The sequence below is a fragment of the Vanessa tameamea genome, chromosome 9, assembly GCF_037043105.1.
Source record: "Vanessa tameamea isolate UH-Manoa-2023 chromosome 9, ilVanTame1 primary haplotype, whole genome shotgun sequence".
NCBI classification, from domain to species: Eukaryota; Metazoa; Arthropoda; class Insecta; order Lepidoptera; family Nymphalidae; genus Vanessa; species Vanessa tameamea.
Genome location: NC_087317.1, coordinates 239,265 through 258,478, shown reverse-complemented (window position 1 = coordinate 258,478; position 19,214 = coordinate 239,265). Strand labels below are relative to the sequence as shown.

General features: G+C 33.3%; 1 protein-coding gene across 3 annotated transcripts in view; it reads right to left on the bottom strand.

The window, feature by feature from the left end:
* Positions 1-19,214, bottom strand: part of Wake (wide awake) — a 163,075-nt gene that overhangs the window by 36,648 nt on the left and 107,213 nt on the right. Inside the window, exon 1 of one of the 3 annotated variants that reach the window (XM_064215747.1) lies at positions 17,511-17,742. The exons of the other annotated variants lie outside the window; for them this stretch is intronic. Coding sequence (XP_064071817.1) covers positions 17,511-17,586 — 76 coding nt within the window. The 5' untranslated portion in view covers positions 17,587-17,742. Of the gene's footprint in view, positions 1-17,510; positions 17,743-19,214 lie in introns of those variants that run through there. 3 annotated transcript variants of the gene reach the window in all.

Sequence of the window (19,214 nt, the reverse complement as noted above, 5' to 3'; positions counted from 1 at the left end):
CTACACAATCAAATGCTTGACAAAGGTATATCAGAAGAGCTAATCTATTAAATCATACATAAAGTCGACTACTTATGCGGATCATCTTTATTGAAATAATAGATTATGAAATGGTTACTCTTTATCTCAAATGAAAAGAAATAATCAACTATTTATGTGTCCTGTATACTCGTTACTGATACTCGTTCATCCTTTAAACCGGAACACCGCATTAAAAAGTTCTGATATCCAAGATATGCAATTTTGTATATCAATTGAAATTTAAATATTATATTTTTAATGCTAAAATTTTATGTTTAATTCTTAATCTTTATAAACCAAGGCCGCATACGAAATAGACGAACCCACAAAGTCACATCTTGAAATAGACGAACCCACAAAGTCACATCTTATTACAATATTTTCATTGCACGTAGTAGGGGGGCTGGTACGTAATTTCATTGTGCGGAGGCGACAGTGAAAGTAACGCGGAAAAAGTGGAAAATATGTTATTCATAGTAAACAACAATGTTATTATATAATAACTATGATTATAATTATGTTTACATCAATCAAAATAAATAACAGTGAACTTCAAGATATTGAAGAGTTAAAATTTGTTTAATAATATAAGAAAGATATTTATTCCAAGGCTATATATATATACATCCTACAACCTTTTTGGCGTCATGCACGTGGTGCATCATTACGACGTCCCCCAGTTCCCCTTATTTTACTTAACATGTCTTAATGAATACTGCTTAGTTTTTTAATTTCCAGTCCCTTGGGATACGTCGTTTTCCGATAAAAAAAATTCGCGAAAATAAATAAAAAAGGTATGCATAACTCCTCACGAGTTTACAACACAAAAGGAAATGACACAAGTTTTTTAGCGATGAAGGTAAATCTCGTGATGAGATCGCATGTCTTTTAGGAGTTCATAGAACATCAGACTGGAATCATAACAGTTTCATATTTAATTTAATACATATACTTTAAAAACACAGTAGTAAATGTTAAGGTAATTAAAATTAAAATTATAGGTAATTAAAATCAACAAAAAAGTTGTTATTGTTACCATCAATTATAATGTACAATAATGTAATATACAAACGGCTAATAAAACCTATTCATCATTGTTCATTCGTCTTACTACCATGTATGGATGTGTCTATATTAAGTTTACCGGAACCACTCGGGATGATACCGCTTTGACGATGTAGGCAATGGTTAATATTTCTTAAAACGCTAATATCTATACGATGGTGATCACTTACCATCATTAGCGCGGCGGCATACACTAAAAAAAAAGTTAAAGAAAAAAAATATTAGGTAAAATTTTAACTCGAATCTTATGAGGTTTTATATTTAAAAAAGTGTCACGTTATCAAAGATACGCGGCAATTTGCAAAGCAATTTTCCACGGCAAAATTGCTAATGTACAGAGTTATGGGACAATTGTATTTCATTGTTGGAACAATACAGTAGGCCTAGGGTAGCGAATTACGATTACGCAATTTGGTCTTTTGTGCTGAGGTCTTCCGCGGAAATAATTTATCTGCAAAACATAAACGACCCTTACGTGGCATTAGTGAAATAACAAAATGAAAAAAATAAAGGGCCTTAAAGTAGTCGCACATGATGTAATATTTGACACCTAGCCTTGGTAATTAGCATCGTTAACGTTATATCCTCTCGGAAAATGGGTCGGCGCCATCCAATGGTCATTTCTAACACCGTACGCAGTTCGCTGGGCAGACCAAATAGGACACGCATTTCCGGTTTCCTGTTACAAACTTTGCACGAAATCACTCCCACAAATTGCAGGAAACCGATAGAAAAGATTATTAGAGGGTTAAATCACTTAATTTTTGTACATTATAGATATATAAAAGTTACTTCTTAGTGACTTTTGTATGGAACGTTACCGATGATGGGTTGGGTCGTTTTCACGTCCTTATTGTGTATTAATGAATGATCATGTGCTCGTTGGTGATAGCGAACTTTGTGAGAATACCTGCATGCTTCCTATCAACTAAAGCCACTAAGCCGGAGAGGAGCAATGTGGTGGAAAAGTTCGAACCTTTTCTGTAGCAGAAGAGAATATACGTAGAAGATAATATAAATTAAAAAATAATTTACATATATGAGTGGGTATGAAATTATAGTTTACCAGGTAATACAAATAAATAAATTGACATCTTTATTGTTATAATTGGCAGGAATATCGACGGTGTATAGAGAGGATAATATTTCCTACACTGCACGTGTACAACTGTCGGTTAATCAGGTAGAGCATTTGTGTTGACAACTTGCAATGGTTTCATAATGATGTTACTTAGAAAAATACTACAACAGGAACAAAGAAAACCATATAATTGAACTAAAACGGCTTCAAAATTGCTGCCCCTGCGCGATTCGTCGTAGAATTTAATTATCTTGAATAACTGTAAGAAATTATTTGGATTCCGCTAATTTTTTGTAGGCAAACTTTCTTAATTCCTTTAAAGGGAACTATTGTACTAACCATATTATAATTATTCTATGTACATAACAATGATAGAGACTGTTCTTGTGTTTGTCACGTAATTAAGATTGTTTACAATTTTCTCCCAATTAATCGTCAGTTTGGGGAATTTATCTTTATGACTCGGCGCGTCTTAAGACGATATTACATTAAGGATTCGTCGCGGAAACGACGTCGCAACAGCGCCTACCTACTTTTCTATCATTACCACGTCTTATTCGTGTTTTCGGTAACAATGCCTCCGAGATAACGATTTTATCTTGATAATCATCAAAATGGTACTTTCGTCGAAATTTCTTGTCAAAACATTTTCTTGTCTGTGTAATTTAATTATGTCACAAATGTTACTAAAAACGAGTATTAAAAAGTGTTATTACGGTAGTTGAAGAAAATCGTGTAGTCGTTTAAAATGTCGCACAAAGTAATACATAAATAATAATGATTGCGGTTAAACCCCAAATATAATATATTATATAACTCGCAAGAGTCAGAAGTGTACAATTTTCAACTCATCCTTCTAAAAGCGAAGCCTTCTTGAAGATAATATCTGCGATGACATATTCATAAATTTAATATTAGCTTTGAGATGAACCTTCACGAAAAGAAAATTAGCTATTTTTGTGTTGTTATTACGAGTTGCCAATATAAGCATACGGCTAAGGTGATATCGTCGGAATAGAAAGAGCTATGAACGCTTTATTTCAACCAGTAGGAGTCGTAAGAGCCGACTATGGAAACTTTTTCAGCACATCCAATGCGTCACGTATCAATGACACGTCACGTCACAACAGCAGCTAACAACTCGCATGGTTGAGACGAATCAATTAGCAAAGTAAAGCAAAACTTGTATAATTACATTTAAGTTGTCAACAATCATATGTGTGCCAAAAGTCGCCTTTCTTTTTTGGGCGTTACATTTATTATTCAAACAATACCGTCTTATATCTTGTGCTCGTAAAAGATAAATTACCTGTTTTTTTATAACAATGAAGTAGCTTGCCATATTACTGCAGTTTGTAAAATGTATACAACATATTTCTTATTGATCGTATTATAGACATATATTTTAATAGTATCTTATTTTATACTAGTGGCGCCGGCGGATTTAGCTCCGTTAAAATTAGATAATAGAGACTCCTGTTTCTATTGGAATTTAATTCAAATTTTGAAATATTGGTAGCAATGTGAAGTATTCTCCTTAATTTATCTAATTAAAAATATTGCTACAAGTCTTGATTTTGAGCTGAAATTTATTATGTAACTAAACTAAACTGGAGTAAACAATGTAGTCCCTGGGCGATGCAAGTTTCGGTTTCCCTTTTCTCAGTAGATCTTTAGGTAAATTGATAGTCTAAAGTCAAAGTCAAAATCAAAATCTTTATTCAATATAGAAGTATTGCTCTAGGCTATTTATAGTCAAAAACCTTTCAGCGGTTCAGAAGGTAAAACTTCACTCGAAGAATCAAGATAAATATATTTTCCAACATTAATATATTTTTTTAAAACGGTGTTGATGCTCGTTTTAGTTTTAGTGCGTTATCCTTTAAAAAGTCATTAGTTTTAAATGTACCTTCACCTCACGAACATTCTTGAACGTTTTGTATAATTTAACTACTGATCATATTTAAACGTTTTCTATTGTCCCGCTGTTAATTACAATAATAAAAATTTAAATAAAGTTTTATAATCCTAGTGATTCAAAACCGGAACTTCTGGATCCGAAGCCGTATAAGCCGATTTTAATTACCACCACACCATTGAGGTATTAGAAGTATGTTAGTTGCGTAGGAAGAAGAAATATTACTTGGTGATATACCAATTGCTTTGATTCTATATTTAAATATACAATATTTAAATTTAGAATTATAGTATTTAAAATGTCGAGTTTAAACCTTAATCATACCCTCGCAAGGCCACAGGGGTGAGTAATAAAATATAAAGTGTATTTGCTATTATTTTGTAGCTTAATTCCGAAGCAAGGCTTATAAATTTCGGACTCTACAAAGTTGAACGGAGAGCTGTAGTGAGCAGTTATTTATATTATGTATACATCGTCCGCGGAGTCTGTTTCGGTTCGTTAGAGAGACCACTGTGGCCGTTTTAACGTAGCCTTTTCAAACAAACTGCAAATCGGATTTCTACTAATTAGCTTTGAATTAATGGCGAGTATTGATTAATTAATTGTTTACTTCTTGTGTTTGCTAAATTGATAATTACCAGACTAATATTATAAGGGCATAAGTAGTACTGTCTGTTCGTATCACGATTGAACCTCTGAAACGATCGCAACGAAACTTGACCGTGAGGTAACCTGGGACTAAGTCCCTCAAGTACATGTACAATACGGGATATATTTTTCAAGTATTCCTTACGCGTCACCGGGAAACATCTGGTTGTTAACTTATTAATCAATTATTTATTTATTTAATTTGGTAGGCTGTCGGACAGGTGTGCCACCTGATGGTGAGTGGTCGCACCATGGCCCATGGATATTGTTGCTGCAAGAAACCATTTCTAAAATTGCCAATGCGCCTCCAACCTTACCTAGGTTAAATTACTTAAATTATTTTGTTCCTTGTGGCTGTGTTTTCACTGGCTCACTAAACCTCAAACCCCGAATACAATAATATTAACTATAGTATCTGATGAGTGGGTATTTCTTACCCAGACGGGCGCGCACAAAGCCGTAACCCTAATTAAAGAGAAATGCAGGAGATATAATAATATACATTTGTGTGGGCAAACGTAGACACTTTTGTCTCCAATTTTAAGAAGTTTGCATATCCCATACGACCGGAGAGAATTCAGTCGCACGACCTCAAGATCTGCAGCCTATAATTAACCCAATATACTAACCCTATTTGAAATAATTATTTCCACCCACATTACTATTAGTAACAACAAAACAGGTGCCTATACACACAAATGGTGGCTGAGACTTCAAAACTTGTACGATTATAATCACAATACGGTCCCTTTCAGTCTCATCACAATGTACAAACTATTTCAACGCTCTAAGCTCGTCTTGTTTGGAACTATGCCCATTTCGCCTTTTATCGGCACCCTCATATTGCTCGAGGTACTCTCGATATGTAGAAAGTATGGAGCCAAGGTCAAATGGTGCCGGTCGCTGGAACTTTAAGTATTATACTCGTGTACGTATACATGTATCACAGACAGAGTTGGATGGAAAAGTGTTGCATTCACTTATATCCAAATGGCTTTCAACATATAATTACTTGAAACTTGTTTAAAATATAAAAAGTTTCTATCTATATAAATAAAAATTGATGTTGTTTTGTGTGCCCTAAATACGTTCCTAAGCCATTCATCTCTGATTGTGATAAAGCTTCGGTGACTTCTGCGTACGTCCGACACTGTAGCCCAAAAACAAGATCTTTTCTTTGTGTGTTTCTCCAGAAATATAAACGTACTATATGTTGCTAGTATTGAAAAAACATTGACCGCATTAAATTGGTCGTCAGATGTTATGATAAAAACATAAGTCTACGTCTTCCTGAACTCCATTCCAACTTTCCTCATACCATACTTCACCAAAGTCGGTTCAGTAAATTGGTCGTGAAACAGCAACAGTTTATCTGTTGCTGTTTCACAACATACAGAGTTACTTCGCATTTATAATATGAGTAAAGATTATATTATTTTACTTATATTTGAAAGATTTGGGTCACAAGTAAATTTAGTACGGTAATATTTTTTCATTTTAGTAAATGGATTAAATAAAAGCTTTATATTAAAAAGCTATCTTTAATTTTATTCGTGAACTTTAAAATCATAGGCCATATGCTTCTGTCATGTCATGCCGTATGTCATTTTGTGCATCGAACCGTGTTGGGCGAGGGGGTTCTTCCACATCACCTGTTTCTGTTTGGGAATGTGGTTTTTTACAATTTCTCACGTACGATAATAATGTTGAACTATCTCGTAATTTTTCACTCAACTGCATACTGCACCAACTACGAAATCTACATTCTGTGATAAGCATAAAATTAAAAAAAATATTCAAATGACTATGAGCAGTAATTTCGCATTGAACTTCAATATTTATTATTGATTATTAATATACACTGATATTTTGTTCATCCGTGTTTTACTAAAACTAAGCTTGATATTTTTCTCTTAAGCAACGCAAGGAAGCTCAAAATTAAACTGTCTTTAATAGCTTTAAAGATTTGTAGAATTCTATAAGGTGTGACCAAATTAAACAAAATGTGATATTAATTATAAAAATAATTCAAAATTAAATGTACGCAGCCAGTGAGTGAGTGAGTGAGTGAGTTGAGATCACGACAGGTGCAACCACCTATGCAAGTTATAACACAAAGGAAAGGTGAAGGTAAAAAAAATTAGAAAAAGGTCATCTCCTTGTTAAATTCCGAATATAAATAATCTAGGATATTTTTTATCGTGAAAATGTATCTACAGAATGTATCTAAGACGGATTCCGAATATCGTTATAATGGACTAGAATAGTGATTCTAGTATAGTCAAACCGCAAGGACATTTCATATTTGAATAAATTTCTTTGTTCAATAATTGTTTGAATGGCGTTAAGTTATCACACAGAACGTCATGTCGCCTGTCAGTTAGTTACATGTCAGCTATGACATTGAAATAGAACGGGAACTAAATAAGAGTATCCTATTATTATTTGTGAATCTTTAAATACTTTGTTGATGTAGTCGCTAAATTACAGACACTAGATTCTGAGGTAATATATAGTTTTCGTGGCTTGTGTTCAAGAAATTTTCAATAGCAGCCCAAAGTGTTATCCATAGTGATAGAGTCACGCTGCATATTTCACGTCTGTTCATCGCCTAAAACTGTACAAGGCGCAAATTCGGACTCACGTGAAGTACTGCTCTCACCTCTGGGCGGGTGCTCCCCAGCGTTAGCTCCTTCCATTTAACCGTATTCAATGCAAAGCGGCTCGAATTATCGACGATAAAAACCTTTCCGGCCTGCTGGATCCTATGGCTTTGCGTAAATATATTGGATTACTCTGCATCTCCTAACACAGTTTTTACAGGGAATGTTCGGATGAATCTAGATTGCAAAATCGAAACATCTCGCAAAGAATTACTACAATTATGTTGAAAACCATTGAACATTCGTTGGTCCGTATTCAATTAACTTAGGTTCAGTGTGTAAGCTTTGTGTGTGAGATTTGTATTAGTAGGGCCGCCTGACGATAAACCCTCTCGGGAATGCATTTGCCGACGGTATGGACTAAGGTCTTGATCGGTAAATGCATCTTATAAAAGTCCTCAGTGAACTTTCACGGAGACGAAGCGGCGCTATTCCGTTTCAAAAGGAGCACAATACACTAAATATGAAATCATATACATACGTATTCTAAAATATATCCATGACACATGTAGTAAATTCATAATAATAATATTTTTAAGGAACTAGTAATAAATACTTATTTGCCCGTCTAATTAAACAAGAAGCGCATGCTGCGTCTACGGATGACGATAGGGGCTTGGAAACGAACCTGCGACTTTTACATCTCTGGCTACCTGTGAGTCGTTGCGATAGTTACGCCCAAATAATTGAAACATATTAATGATAAAATTTTTGATATTCGATTAGCTATAAACACAAATACGCAGACAAACCAATCAAACGATAGTTATAATTTTGAGCAAACAATTTAATTGTTGTTCGCGCACTGAGAGGTCACGTAAATATTTCAATTAGTTTTACATAAAATTAATCACTATTTACTTTTCAAGGACAACAATAGCCGACAAGAAAATATATTGTTATGTTTTCTTTAAATACGAGCCTTACGAATTTCATTTTTCAGATTAAAAGTTATATAATGGTTGGCTCAGTGTTTGGTTTCAAATTAATCCAGCTAACGGAATTCCTCGTCAGAAGAAAAATATTGTGATACAAAAATTGAAACATTCAATAAATAATTAGGTATATTATATTCCATAAACTATATGTTTGTGGTTTTCGGGGTTAAAGTAATCGGGGTAAAGTTTACGGTACAAGTTGTGGGGTAGTTTACATTAACACGTAATTAATGTCAATAATATTGTGCTACATTATTGTATAACATGGTGGGTTATAAGTTCCACGTAATTAAGAGATGCGCTGTGCTTTTTTGAAATATATAAGTAGAGTAGTATAGTAGGAAATTGTCAGTTTTACACTCTCGTGTCTTGAAAATGACGAAAAGCCTGTATCCTGGTCCTGCCTGATTTCTGTCCGACTGTGTCTAACTGTCGTCTCGAATGGACTTTGCGATAATGACAGCGAGGTCTTCCTCGCGGTGTTCCTGTTTATGCGTATAAACTTGGGTACTAATTTGTTTCACAGTTGACTTGTCTCCTTTAGGAATGGTCAGTGTAGTTGAAGACGGTTAGGAAGACTGTACTGACTGATTACCATTAATGATTATTTATAACAAAACTTTTTCTTTCAGAAAACAAATGACTACATACAATAAAAAAACACACTTTTTTATTATTATGATATCGGTAGGTAAACCACATGATAGTGAGTAGTCACCACCGTCCATAGACACGTAACAAATATTAACTATTCCTTACATCGCCAATGCGGCACCAAACACCACCAAGAGTCAAAATGTTATGTCCCTGGTGCTTGTAGTTACACTGGCTCACTCACCCAAAATTTCAAAATTTTGAATTAAAAACTGACTCATATAAAAATCTCAATAGATAAAAATATTCTGTAAAATATACATAATTAGATTTGTTCGTTGTTACAATTTGTAGATATGCATATAGTTCAATGGCCTTTGGAGCAATCCTAATGAGGTTATAGCATTTCGATAGCCGTACATAACTCTACTAATATTAACGACCCACTAATAGCGACTATCGTTATCAAAGTAGAGCGAACCTGCTTTCGACGTCGTCGTTCGATTCGCTCTTCAACACGTATTTGTGATCTTATCATCGACTTCGTGTACGTTATTGACATATTTTCGCATTTCATTCTTTTATCTAAACTGGTAGTCGTAATTCATTGCTAATAAAAATATAAGACACATCGATGCGAATGATAAAAAATAAGGCTCAATTGGACGGTACCTTCACATTATTATAATAAAAAAAAACACAAAAGAATTGCTTAAAAACTCATTATTGATTATTAAATAAACGTAAACTATGAATATGAATACTGTATGTGTGTGTAATATATTATACACTATTAATTTTAGTTTTGTGCATTCCTTCTCTATGTAAACTTTTATGTATTAATATAAAGATAACGATAATACTCAATATAGATTATTCATATATATGATAAAAAAGCGGAATCAGTGTTTGTTGATTTCAAGGCGGCATATTTAAATTTTATTGCATTTTATTCAGATCAAATTAAAACGAATGTATTTATTTAAGAAAACTTTACAATAAAGCATTTTTGAATCGTATATATTTCCACCCTATCATTCCACCATATAATTTATGAACATGAAATTAAACAGTAAGTACTAAGTCTGTCATCGGTGTTTTGGGGCAAAAGCTCAACACACTTTCATCCCCTATTAAAGTCAAGGGCGAATGGTACTTCATACACGTATCTATGCTAGAATATCAATTTAAATATCAAGTACGTATTATCAGTTGAAACGCAAGGAGACCGAATTATTTCTGACAGAACAACGCTTAGCATCGCTCATTTGTTTGAGGTGTCTTTACAATAAATCTCATGCTTGACTATGAAGGAGACCTGCAATTTGTTGGTCTGCTCACTGGAGCAGTATTATGTATTCCTCGTAATCCCAGTAATGACATTGATTTATTAATATGTTTGTAAATAATCATTGAGTCGTATGATGTACGAAGGCCGTTGCTTGTTTATTATTGGTTATTTAAATATTTATCGAAAACATTGAATATGCGGAACGTGTAGGAAATATGCTAGGATTGAAATTTTAAAATTCATATCTTTCATCCGTCGGTCAATCGGAACTGGGACTAATTTGAATGTTTTTTGTGAAGGACGTATTTGGATTGCTATTTATAAATGATGTTATTTACAGCATTCCTACGAAATTAACCGTAAGCGTTTAATCTATTATTCAAAATTAAAATTCTTTAATCATTATTAATCGTTAAATGAAAACTATGTGATATCGCGTGCACAAATTATTCTTTGAAATTGGCCGCCATGATTGAAATTTGGTCAGAAAGATATTATTTTTACTTGGTGGTAGGGCTTTGTGCAAACCTCACTGCACTCAGATATTCTACCGCCAAATTGACGATCTCCGTGGTCGATTAGTGTGTACACCGGTTTTCATGGGTACGCCACTCCGACGTCCCGGGTTCGATTCCCGGCCGAATATAGAAAAAAGTTCATTCGTTTTCTATGTTGTCTTGGTTCTGGGTGTTTGTGGTACCGTCGTTACTTCTGATTTTGCATAACACAAGTGCTTTAGCTACCTACATTGGGATCAGAGTAATGTATGTGATGTTGTCCAATATTTATATTTATTTATTAAATAGCAGTACTCTGTATTGTTGTGTTCCATTCAGGCACAAGGGACATACCATCTCAGTTCCCAAGGTTGGTGGCGAATTGGCGATGAAATGAATGGTTAATAGTTCTTACAGCACCATTGTCTATGGGCGATGGTGACCACTTACATCATCATGGCGCATTTACTCGTCCACCAACCTATATCATAAAAAAAATATATACATCATTTGGTGAAATACTGTTAAATCAAACAATTGGTAACTAAAATTAATAATTTGTAACCTATATATATATATATATATTATATCTATAACGCAGCTGTAGGACATAAATGATTCCTAATAAAATAACACATCCACTTCATCATCTCGTTGAATAAAGTAAATTTTAATTGTTTTTATAAATCACTAATTCTCGTCCGCGGCGTTTAGGGGTGGACTGTCAGGTATTATACACATAATATCTTTATAAATTATAGCATACAGCCTGTGTGTTACTCTAAGGTGTAAGCTATATTGTATTGTTAACTTTCATTAAAATATATTTAGTACTTTTTAGTGAAAGAGTATCAAACGTCATAATTGGCATCGTAGTCTCTACTCTCGATATCTATTATGTCACGTTATTATAATGAAACATTGTACGTGTCACGTGTGTTCGCACGCGAGCAAGTTTTGCGTCCGTTAGTTGACCCGAAAATCGCATCAAGCGGAGAAAGCGACCAATTCCAACTTGTACAGCGATGTCAAATGTGATGTGGTTCAACGCCTATCGATTATAATATGTATAAGGTCGCTCCGTCGACGTGGTGAGTGCGGCCCACATAATTAGTGCCTGGAAATGAACAGTAACCTCGTTAACCTACCTATATGCAAAAGTGACACTGTTGGTTTGTTACGTTTTCACGACTTATCTACTAAACTGACTATGATCTACTTAAATGTTATTAGGGGTACAAAAAAGGACATCTAAGGACACCTAAAATTTGACACACGTGGGCTAAGCCTCAGGTGGAAACTATTATTTTAATTGGGTTCGTTTAAGAAGACAGATTTGAGATTTATTCTATAAAGGACGATTTTGATTTTTGGAAAAGACGAAAATTACGCTTTAAAATTTAATCAAATTAAAAGTATTGTGATGTTACTGTTGTCCTGAATTAATTAAGGTAACAGGCCATAACAATGAATGAATCGAATTGTCTTCGAGTTCAAAGAGCGGGAATTTCATTCACTCATTCACAATGGATCTCGATAATGCGATGTTCCTGTTTTTAATATTCTGATATTTTAACAAGAAACAGATTAAAAGTCTTCATAATACCTGCGTGGATAATAATTAATCAATTTTAAAGAATTGTTTTCTGGTTTAGAAAAAAAAAATCCTTATTTATAAAATTTAAAAACAATCCTTAGGTGTACACACACATCCTTCTTAGAATAATCTAGAATAATTACTTATGATATAGATATTCACCTGTAGGTAAAGATTTGTGCAAGCCCGTCTGGGTGAGCACCACCCACTTGTCATATTATTTTCTACCGTCGAACAGCAGTACTTAGTCTTGTTGTGTTGTGTACATCTCAGTTTCCGAGGTTGGTGGCGAATCGATAATATGCAAGACATTTTTAAAATTTTATGCGGCGCCAATGTATATGGACCTTATCATAGCACTGCTTACCATCAGCCTGCCGATTAGCCTGTCGATGTATTTATGTCATAAAAAAAACTTACTTCTAAGATCGATAAACTACCCTACTTAAGGAACATATCCTTGTATAGAAATATACATTCAAATGACGCTAAGTAAAAAGATGAAGCAATAACGATATCTCATTGCTTAGCTGTGGAACACCATCTATGCTTCGGTGGACTGACGCAAAATATTCAATTAAGCTGTTTGAAGGTGAATGCGGCGGCGGCCGGCGTGTTTATTCGACAGTGTTTTTGACAATACACGAGTAACAGGAAGTATTAGCTGAAGAAACTGTGTCAGATAGTTCAGTAATGATTCATTAAAAACCATCTATGGACTGTTGCTTGAGATAAACAACGATATAGAATTACACAAGCAAGTCTACAATATGCTTCATGTTTATAAACGCTATTATGTATGTTAACTTTACATTTTCATTACTTTATATACGACTGGCTAGCAATAAATAATAAGGCAATATAGACCAATTTAAGCATTTTGAAAATACGCGCTTGAATGACCTAAAAATGTAAAATACTATTTTATAATTACAAAAGAAGAATTATTCAAAAAGGTATTTTTACGTAATTCGAATGTCAATTTTAATTTTGAAAATCAGTATTTTATATATCAACAGAAAATACATAGCCATTTTTAATTAAGCATAATTTAATTGCCAATTTTTTTCGATCGGCTAAAAATAACATTTTTCTCTGACGCAAGGAAAATCTTCGAAAGACGCCCGGACCCAAGGTTTGAAACTGGTTAGCAACCGAGTAAATCCCCTGCGATGGCAATCCTCGACGTGAATTCGTGGGATCGCTCTACATTCCGCCTATGATGTCGTCACCGTAAAACTTTTGAAAATTCAGAGATTGCCTTGCCTTGCTAGGAGGGATGTCATATATTATAGGAGTACATATGTAGATATAAAATACAATGAACTGTGTGTGCTTATGTTTGTAACAGATATCTTCTGTTACAGATCCTCAGCCTTGAAGTTGGTTTTCTGTTACGCTGCTAATATTTCAACTTTGAATGTTACATTAAATAATATTTTTGTAACTCAATATTGTTTATAGTTTGTTGCCTCCCTTTGATTTAATGTGCACTCAAACTTTTTCAAAGCAGGATGGATTAATAACATTCTTATTGGTTCTTATATAGTATATAGTAACTAGTTGATAAGCCCGACGAATACGAAGTCTTTGGTTCAAGGTTGCACAAATATTACTTTTTGGTCTTTGTTGAAAACTACTCAGTAACATCCAAAGGTTTCACTGGAAAGCCTGTAAATAAATTTGTTCTGTGACTGAACTCTCTCTAATGGTGTCGGATTGTCATTGTGATTAGAAGGAACCAGATAGGCTGACTATTTATAAATAATAAATAAATAAATATTGGACAACACCACATACATTACTCTGATCTCAATGTAAGTAGCTAAAGCACTTGTGCTATGGAAAATCAGAATTAACGACGGTACCGCAAACACCCAGACAACAATGACCTTTTTCTACATCGACTCGGCCGGGAATCGAACCCGGTACCTCGGAGTGGCGTACCCATGAAAACCTGTGTACACACTACTCGATCACGGAGGTCGTCAAAAATTCGCATTGTAAAAATATTTTAACTATAATTAACATCTCTTGAAGTATTTTGAAATATGGCAAAATTTGAAGTTGCACATAAGTTCTGTGAATAGATAAGCTGTAAGTATGAGGAATGTGTCCACGTGATTATAATGCAGGACGCGGTGTCACCGGCAGGCGCGACGACCGCTGGCAAAATATCAACCTGGGCGCACCGACGATATCCATTTTACAAATATTATAACAAGCGTTGCAATACGTTTCGCTTCTGAATATTGTACGATAAATTTATAATGATACTTACGTACTATAACTCTCAATCTAAGGTTCTTAGTCGGAAGGCTAGGATTTTTTAAATGTTAGCATTTAATCTTATGCAGATGAGCAGATCTTTACCGAAAATGAGAAGTATTTCGACGGAGTAAAGTAAACTAAAAATATTTCGTTAAAATATATGCATTTATGAATGTATATTTATAATATGTTTGTATGTATATATATATATATATATATCTAATTATATCTCGTGTAATTGCCCCTACAGATACCGTCACATGCCATAAGGTTGCCTGGAAGAGATCGCTGCTCTTTAGCGACGTTATGTCGTATCATAGTATATACCTACCTTGTGTTTTATTTGTTAACTGTAATTTTTCTCTCTTAGTATGTAATAAATCTTATTAATATTAGTTTTCTAAACACTTTATTCCAACTTAATATTAAAAAAGATTAAAGATTCACGCATTCGCGTACTCGTAAATCTTCGTGTAATTACTTGTTTTATTCATAAAATTAATCTGGAATAAATCTGTCTCGCTCGACTTGCGACATCCATATGGATATTATATTTGAATTTTAAATATGATCTGTCGCTTATGTAACTCGTTTCCACGGCATTGACCGCGGTGTATTCGATCAGTGATAAAAACATTACTCAAATAACTGTGAAATTCCAAGCGAAGGATATTTTAAGCAAAATGCCGAAACTAGTTACGAGCCGGTGTCTTTGATAGTATGTTCCAATGACATCAATTTAAATGCCAAATATAACACCGCACGATTTAAATATGCCATTAAATATACGATCCACATCATCATCAGGTCGGGTTTGTCCACCGTTAGACTTCAAGCTTCGTCCAAAGTGCGCACTCAGCCCGGTCTTTATTTTTCAGTCACTACTATTTTACACGCAACAATAATTAAACGTATGTCAAAGTTCGTTCAAATCGAAGCCCAATCGCTGGTTAGTGATATTATAAGAATTCAGATGCTTGGGTTGTAATTGTTATTGATCACTATTGTCCAGACATTATCCTTTTTTCGCCTTGAAATGGTGGATTGTAAGTGACTTCATAACAAACGTTTAACGAGTTAAGTCCAACCTTCCTTATTTCACACCTCAATTCAACTGCGAAAGTTGGTTGATACGAGTATACATGTGTCAGACTCATTCGACACATGCAGCATTCCTTTCAATATTGTTCTTCTCCATCGAGCACATATTTATAAGTACGTGAAGACTTAGTGTTTCTGTTCCGGTTTGAACTTTAAACAATTACCGGTTAAAATTCACATGTTCTAATGACGGGACAATCTCAGTTTTGAAATACTAACCATACCTTATACAGTAATTGCGAGACTAAGCATGGGAACTGAGATTCCCTTGTGTCTATAGCTACACTGTCTGACTCACTTTTCAAACAAGTAAACAGCAATACAAGTACTGTCTGTTTTGCAGGAGAATTACGACGAAGTGGACCTCCACGATTTTCTTATTATTACATGGATTTTTTATGTTGTAATTAATGTAATATTATAACTGTTTGTTTTATATTAAAATATAAAAGAGGTTTCCATTTTTAATATACGTATAAAATTAATGAAAAATAAATACAAAGTACTCGAATTAAAATTAAATACGTTTTATTTTAAATTTGAATAACGACTTACTAGTCATATTATTTTATGAGCAATTTCTAGTCGTAACTTAGATTCACTTTCTTCGTAAATAATGTTTTAACCTTTTTTGTAACAATACAATGGGTAATGGGATAAAACAATAGACTTTAATGTATCGTATATTTATGGTGTTTCACACTTATTCACCATAAAATAGATTTCTTTGAAAGTTTGAAAAGTTAAACGTCGTATATTATATATGACAATTATTGTTTTGTATATTGTACTGTGCCAGTGTTGTCCACAAAAATATACAACTTTCCAACCGCACACGATACTTATACTAAACGATTTAAGACGTAAACAAAGAAATTGTTTAGACGAAGGTAAATTGGTTTTAGTTTTTCTTTTGCAAGGAATGAAACTTGTATAATTTGTCAGATACGGTGCTCCAGATATGCACAAAACATGTGAGATGGGCAAACATCAAATTACCTTCGTTTGAAAAAATAACCTGGCAGTATTTTAGTTTGTAATTTAGATGGCGTGATTGTTTTTATACTATAGTCATTAAAGTACTTATTTTTATGTTTTTAAATATAGAATGAGACTATGCATGCGATTTTATTTTGCTGTTTACTTGACGTAACTAACTGTATCGAGACAAGGTTTTTATGTTATTGTTTAAATCATTATATTACTTATATGATTTTTTCAAACATTGGCTTTTCATATAGTGTATTTAAAAAAGGTACTTTTCATGTTTTATACCTTCCATTAACATGCATTAATAAATTCATAAATGTTATAAATATATCGATAAAAATACTCACAAACATTTTATAATTCGTTGCTATCTAAATCAATTTATTAAATTATTTTAGAGCTCTTACAGAAATGAAAATACAAAATGTCAACTGTAATTAAAAAGATAATTAACTGCTAAATGAAAGTCAATTACTACAATGTTTAAGATGAATAATAATTAGGTGACCTTTAAATTATTTAGTACACGATCGACTATAGTTTATGACTATTTAGATCTGTTTAAAATATTAAAATCATGTTAATTCGTGTTATCGTAAAAAATAAATTAATTTTTAATCGTTTCAACAATTAATTTAAACTTTATTTTGTTATTGAATTTAAATAATTGTATTAGTTTTAATTGTAAAATAATGTTAAAACACTTAAAAAAAGAACATATTTTTTATTTAAAATAAAACAAACTACTTTTAACATAAAGTTAAGAGAATACAAATCGTTAGCTTCAGATTTATGAGTGTTGTTTATATATGTTAGTCAAAACAAAGTAACATACGTTTTAGCTTTATCTTGATTCTGTTCTTCGGACTCCAAGTCAACAAACCAGTCAAGTCAATACCGCGAACATTCATTTACTGACACAAACACATATTTATATCTCACACACACTCACCACGAACACAAACATATGCGGAACAAACACTAAATCGATACGAATTATTAAATTTAATACAAATTTACCGAATACAAGTATAATAAGCACTGGCGAATACAATACAAAGACATGCGTGTAGGCAACTGTCATTAGGTTCTCGCACCGGCCGGTAGCTGGCGCCCCTACGTGAAAGTGAGACGGAATGAATTACACAATGTGTGTGAAAGGGATAGAATATTCGGAGCCTTAAAAGTTAAAAGCTCGTACACGCATAGCTATGTGTTGACGTATATGCACTTTGCACGCAGGTCGGCTCTGATTACTTGTAATATACGCTATACTTTTGTGCGACTTATTGTGTTCACATAACAGGTCGCGACTCAACTTCGGTGTATTTTATGATTAGATTAGAATAAGTGTTGTTTAAACTGCAATGCGCGTTTTCACTTTCTATATCATTTTATTTTATTATAAATCCAGAAAATCTTTTCAATATATTTTGTTAAAAATGTTATATTTTTTGATATCAACCTTTTTTTTAGTATTTATTATATTATACGGAGTGTACGTGTACAAAGCTTTTGTTAAGTCTGCCTTAGACTTTAAATTCAGTTTTGATTATTTTAAAATGAAGGTTTTGTGAAGTATTTTTATAACACTTTCTTTGCTTTGGCGTTTCTTTATTTAGTATTAAAAAATAATGAAGTAAAATGAAAAATATATCATACATACATACATTTAATTTCAAATTCACGATCGCTTTGTGCTCGGTAATACTTGATATTACCTCTAATTCAATAGTATTGATAGTGCTACAAATATTTTAAGTATTTATATATAATAGCTTACTGATACTTAAAAGCTAAGCCAACCCATTACTTAACAGCTAAGTATTAATATAAATTACAGATAATTATAGAAGTCGTTATAATATGGAGCAATTGTACATCCTAAGTTGTGGGTTCAATTCCGGACGTTGTATAAATTAATTAAGTGCTTGTATATATTTGGTATTAAAAAAACTGATACGTGTACTTATTCAAAATAGTTCCGTAATAGGTTAGTAGAATTGCATGTAAATAATTTGTTAAAATAAAATAATAACAATCTACTTATCAATACATAAAATAAAATAACATAATCAGCCTGTAAATTTCCCACTGCTGGGCTAAGGCCTCCTCTCCCGTTGAGGAGAAGGTATGGAGCATATTCCACCACGCTGCTCCAATGCGGGTTGGTGGAATACACATGTGGCAGAATTTCGTTGAAATTAGACACATGCAGGTTTCCTCACGATGTTTTCCTTCACCGCCGAGCACGAGATGAATTATAAACAAATTAAGCACATGTAAATTCAGTGGTGCCTACCTGGGTTTGAACCCGAAATCATCGGTTAAGATGCACGCGTTCTAACCAGTGGGCCATCTCGGCTTTACTTCATCAATTCACTTATCAATAATAAAATAATAATTATAATTATGATACCTAAATATAATTTATTATTAAAAGCTACTATAATACTAACGCTCAGATTTAAACATTCACAGTGAGATGGAACGTTGTCCATTTCAAGTGATTTGACATTTAATTGGCGGCATAGCGAGC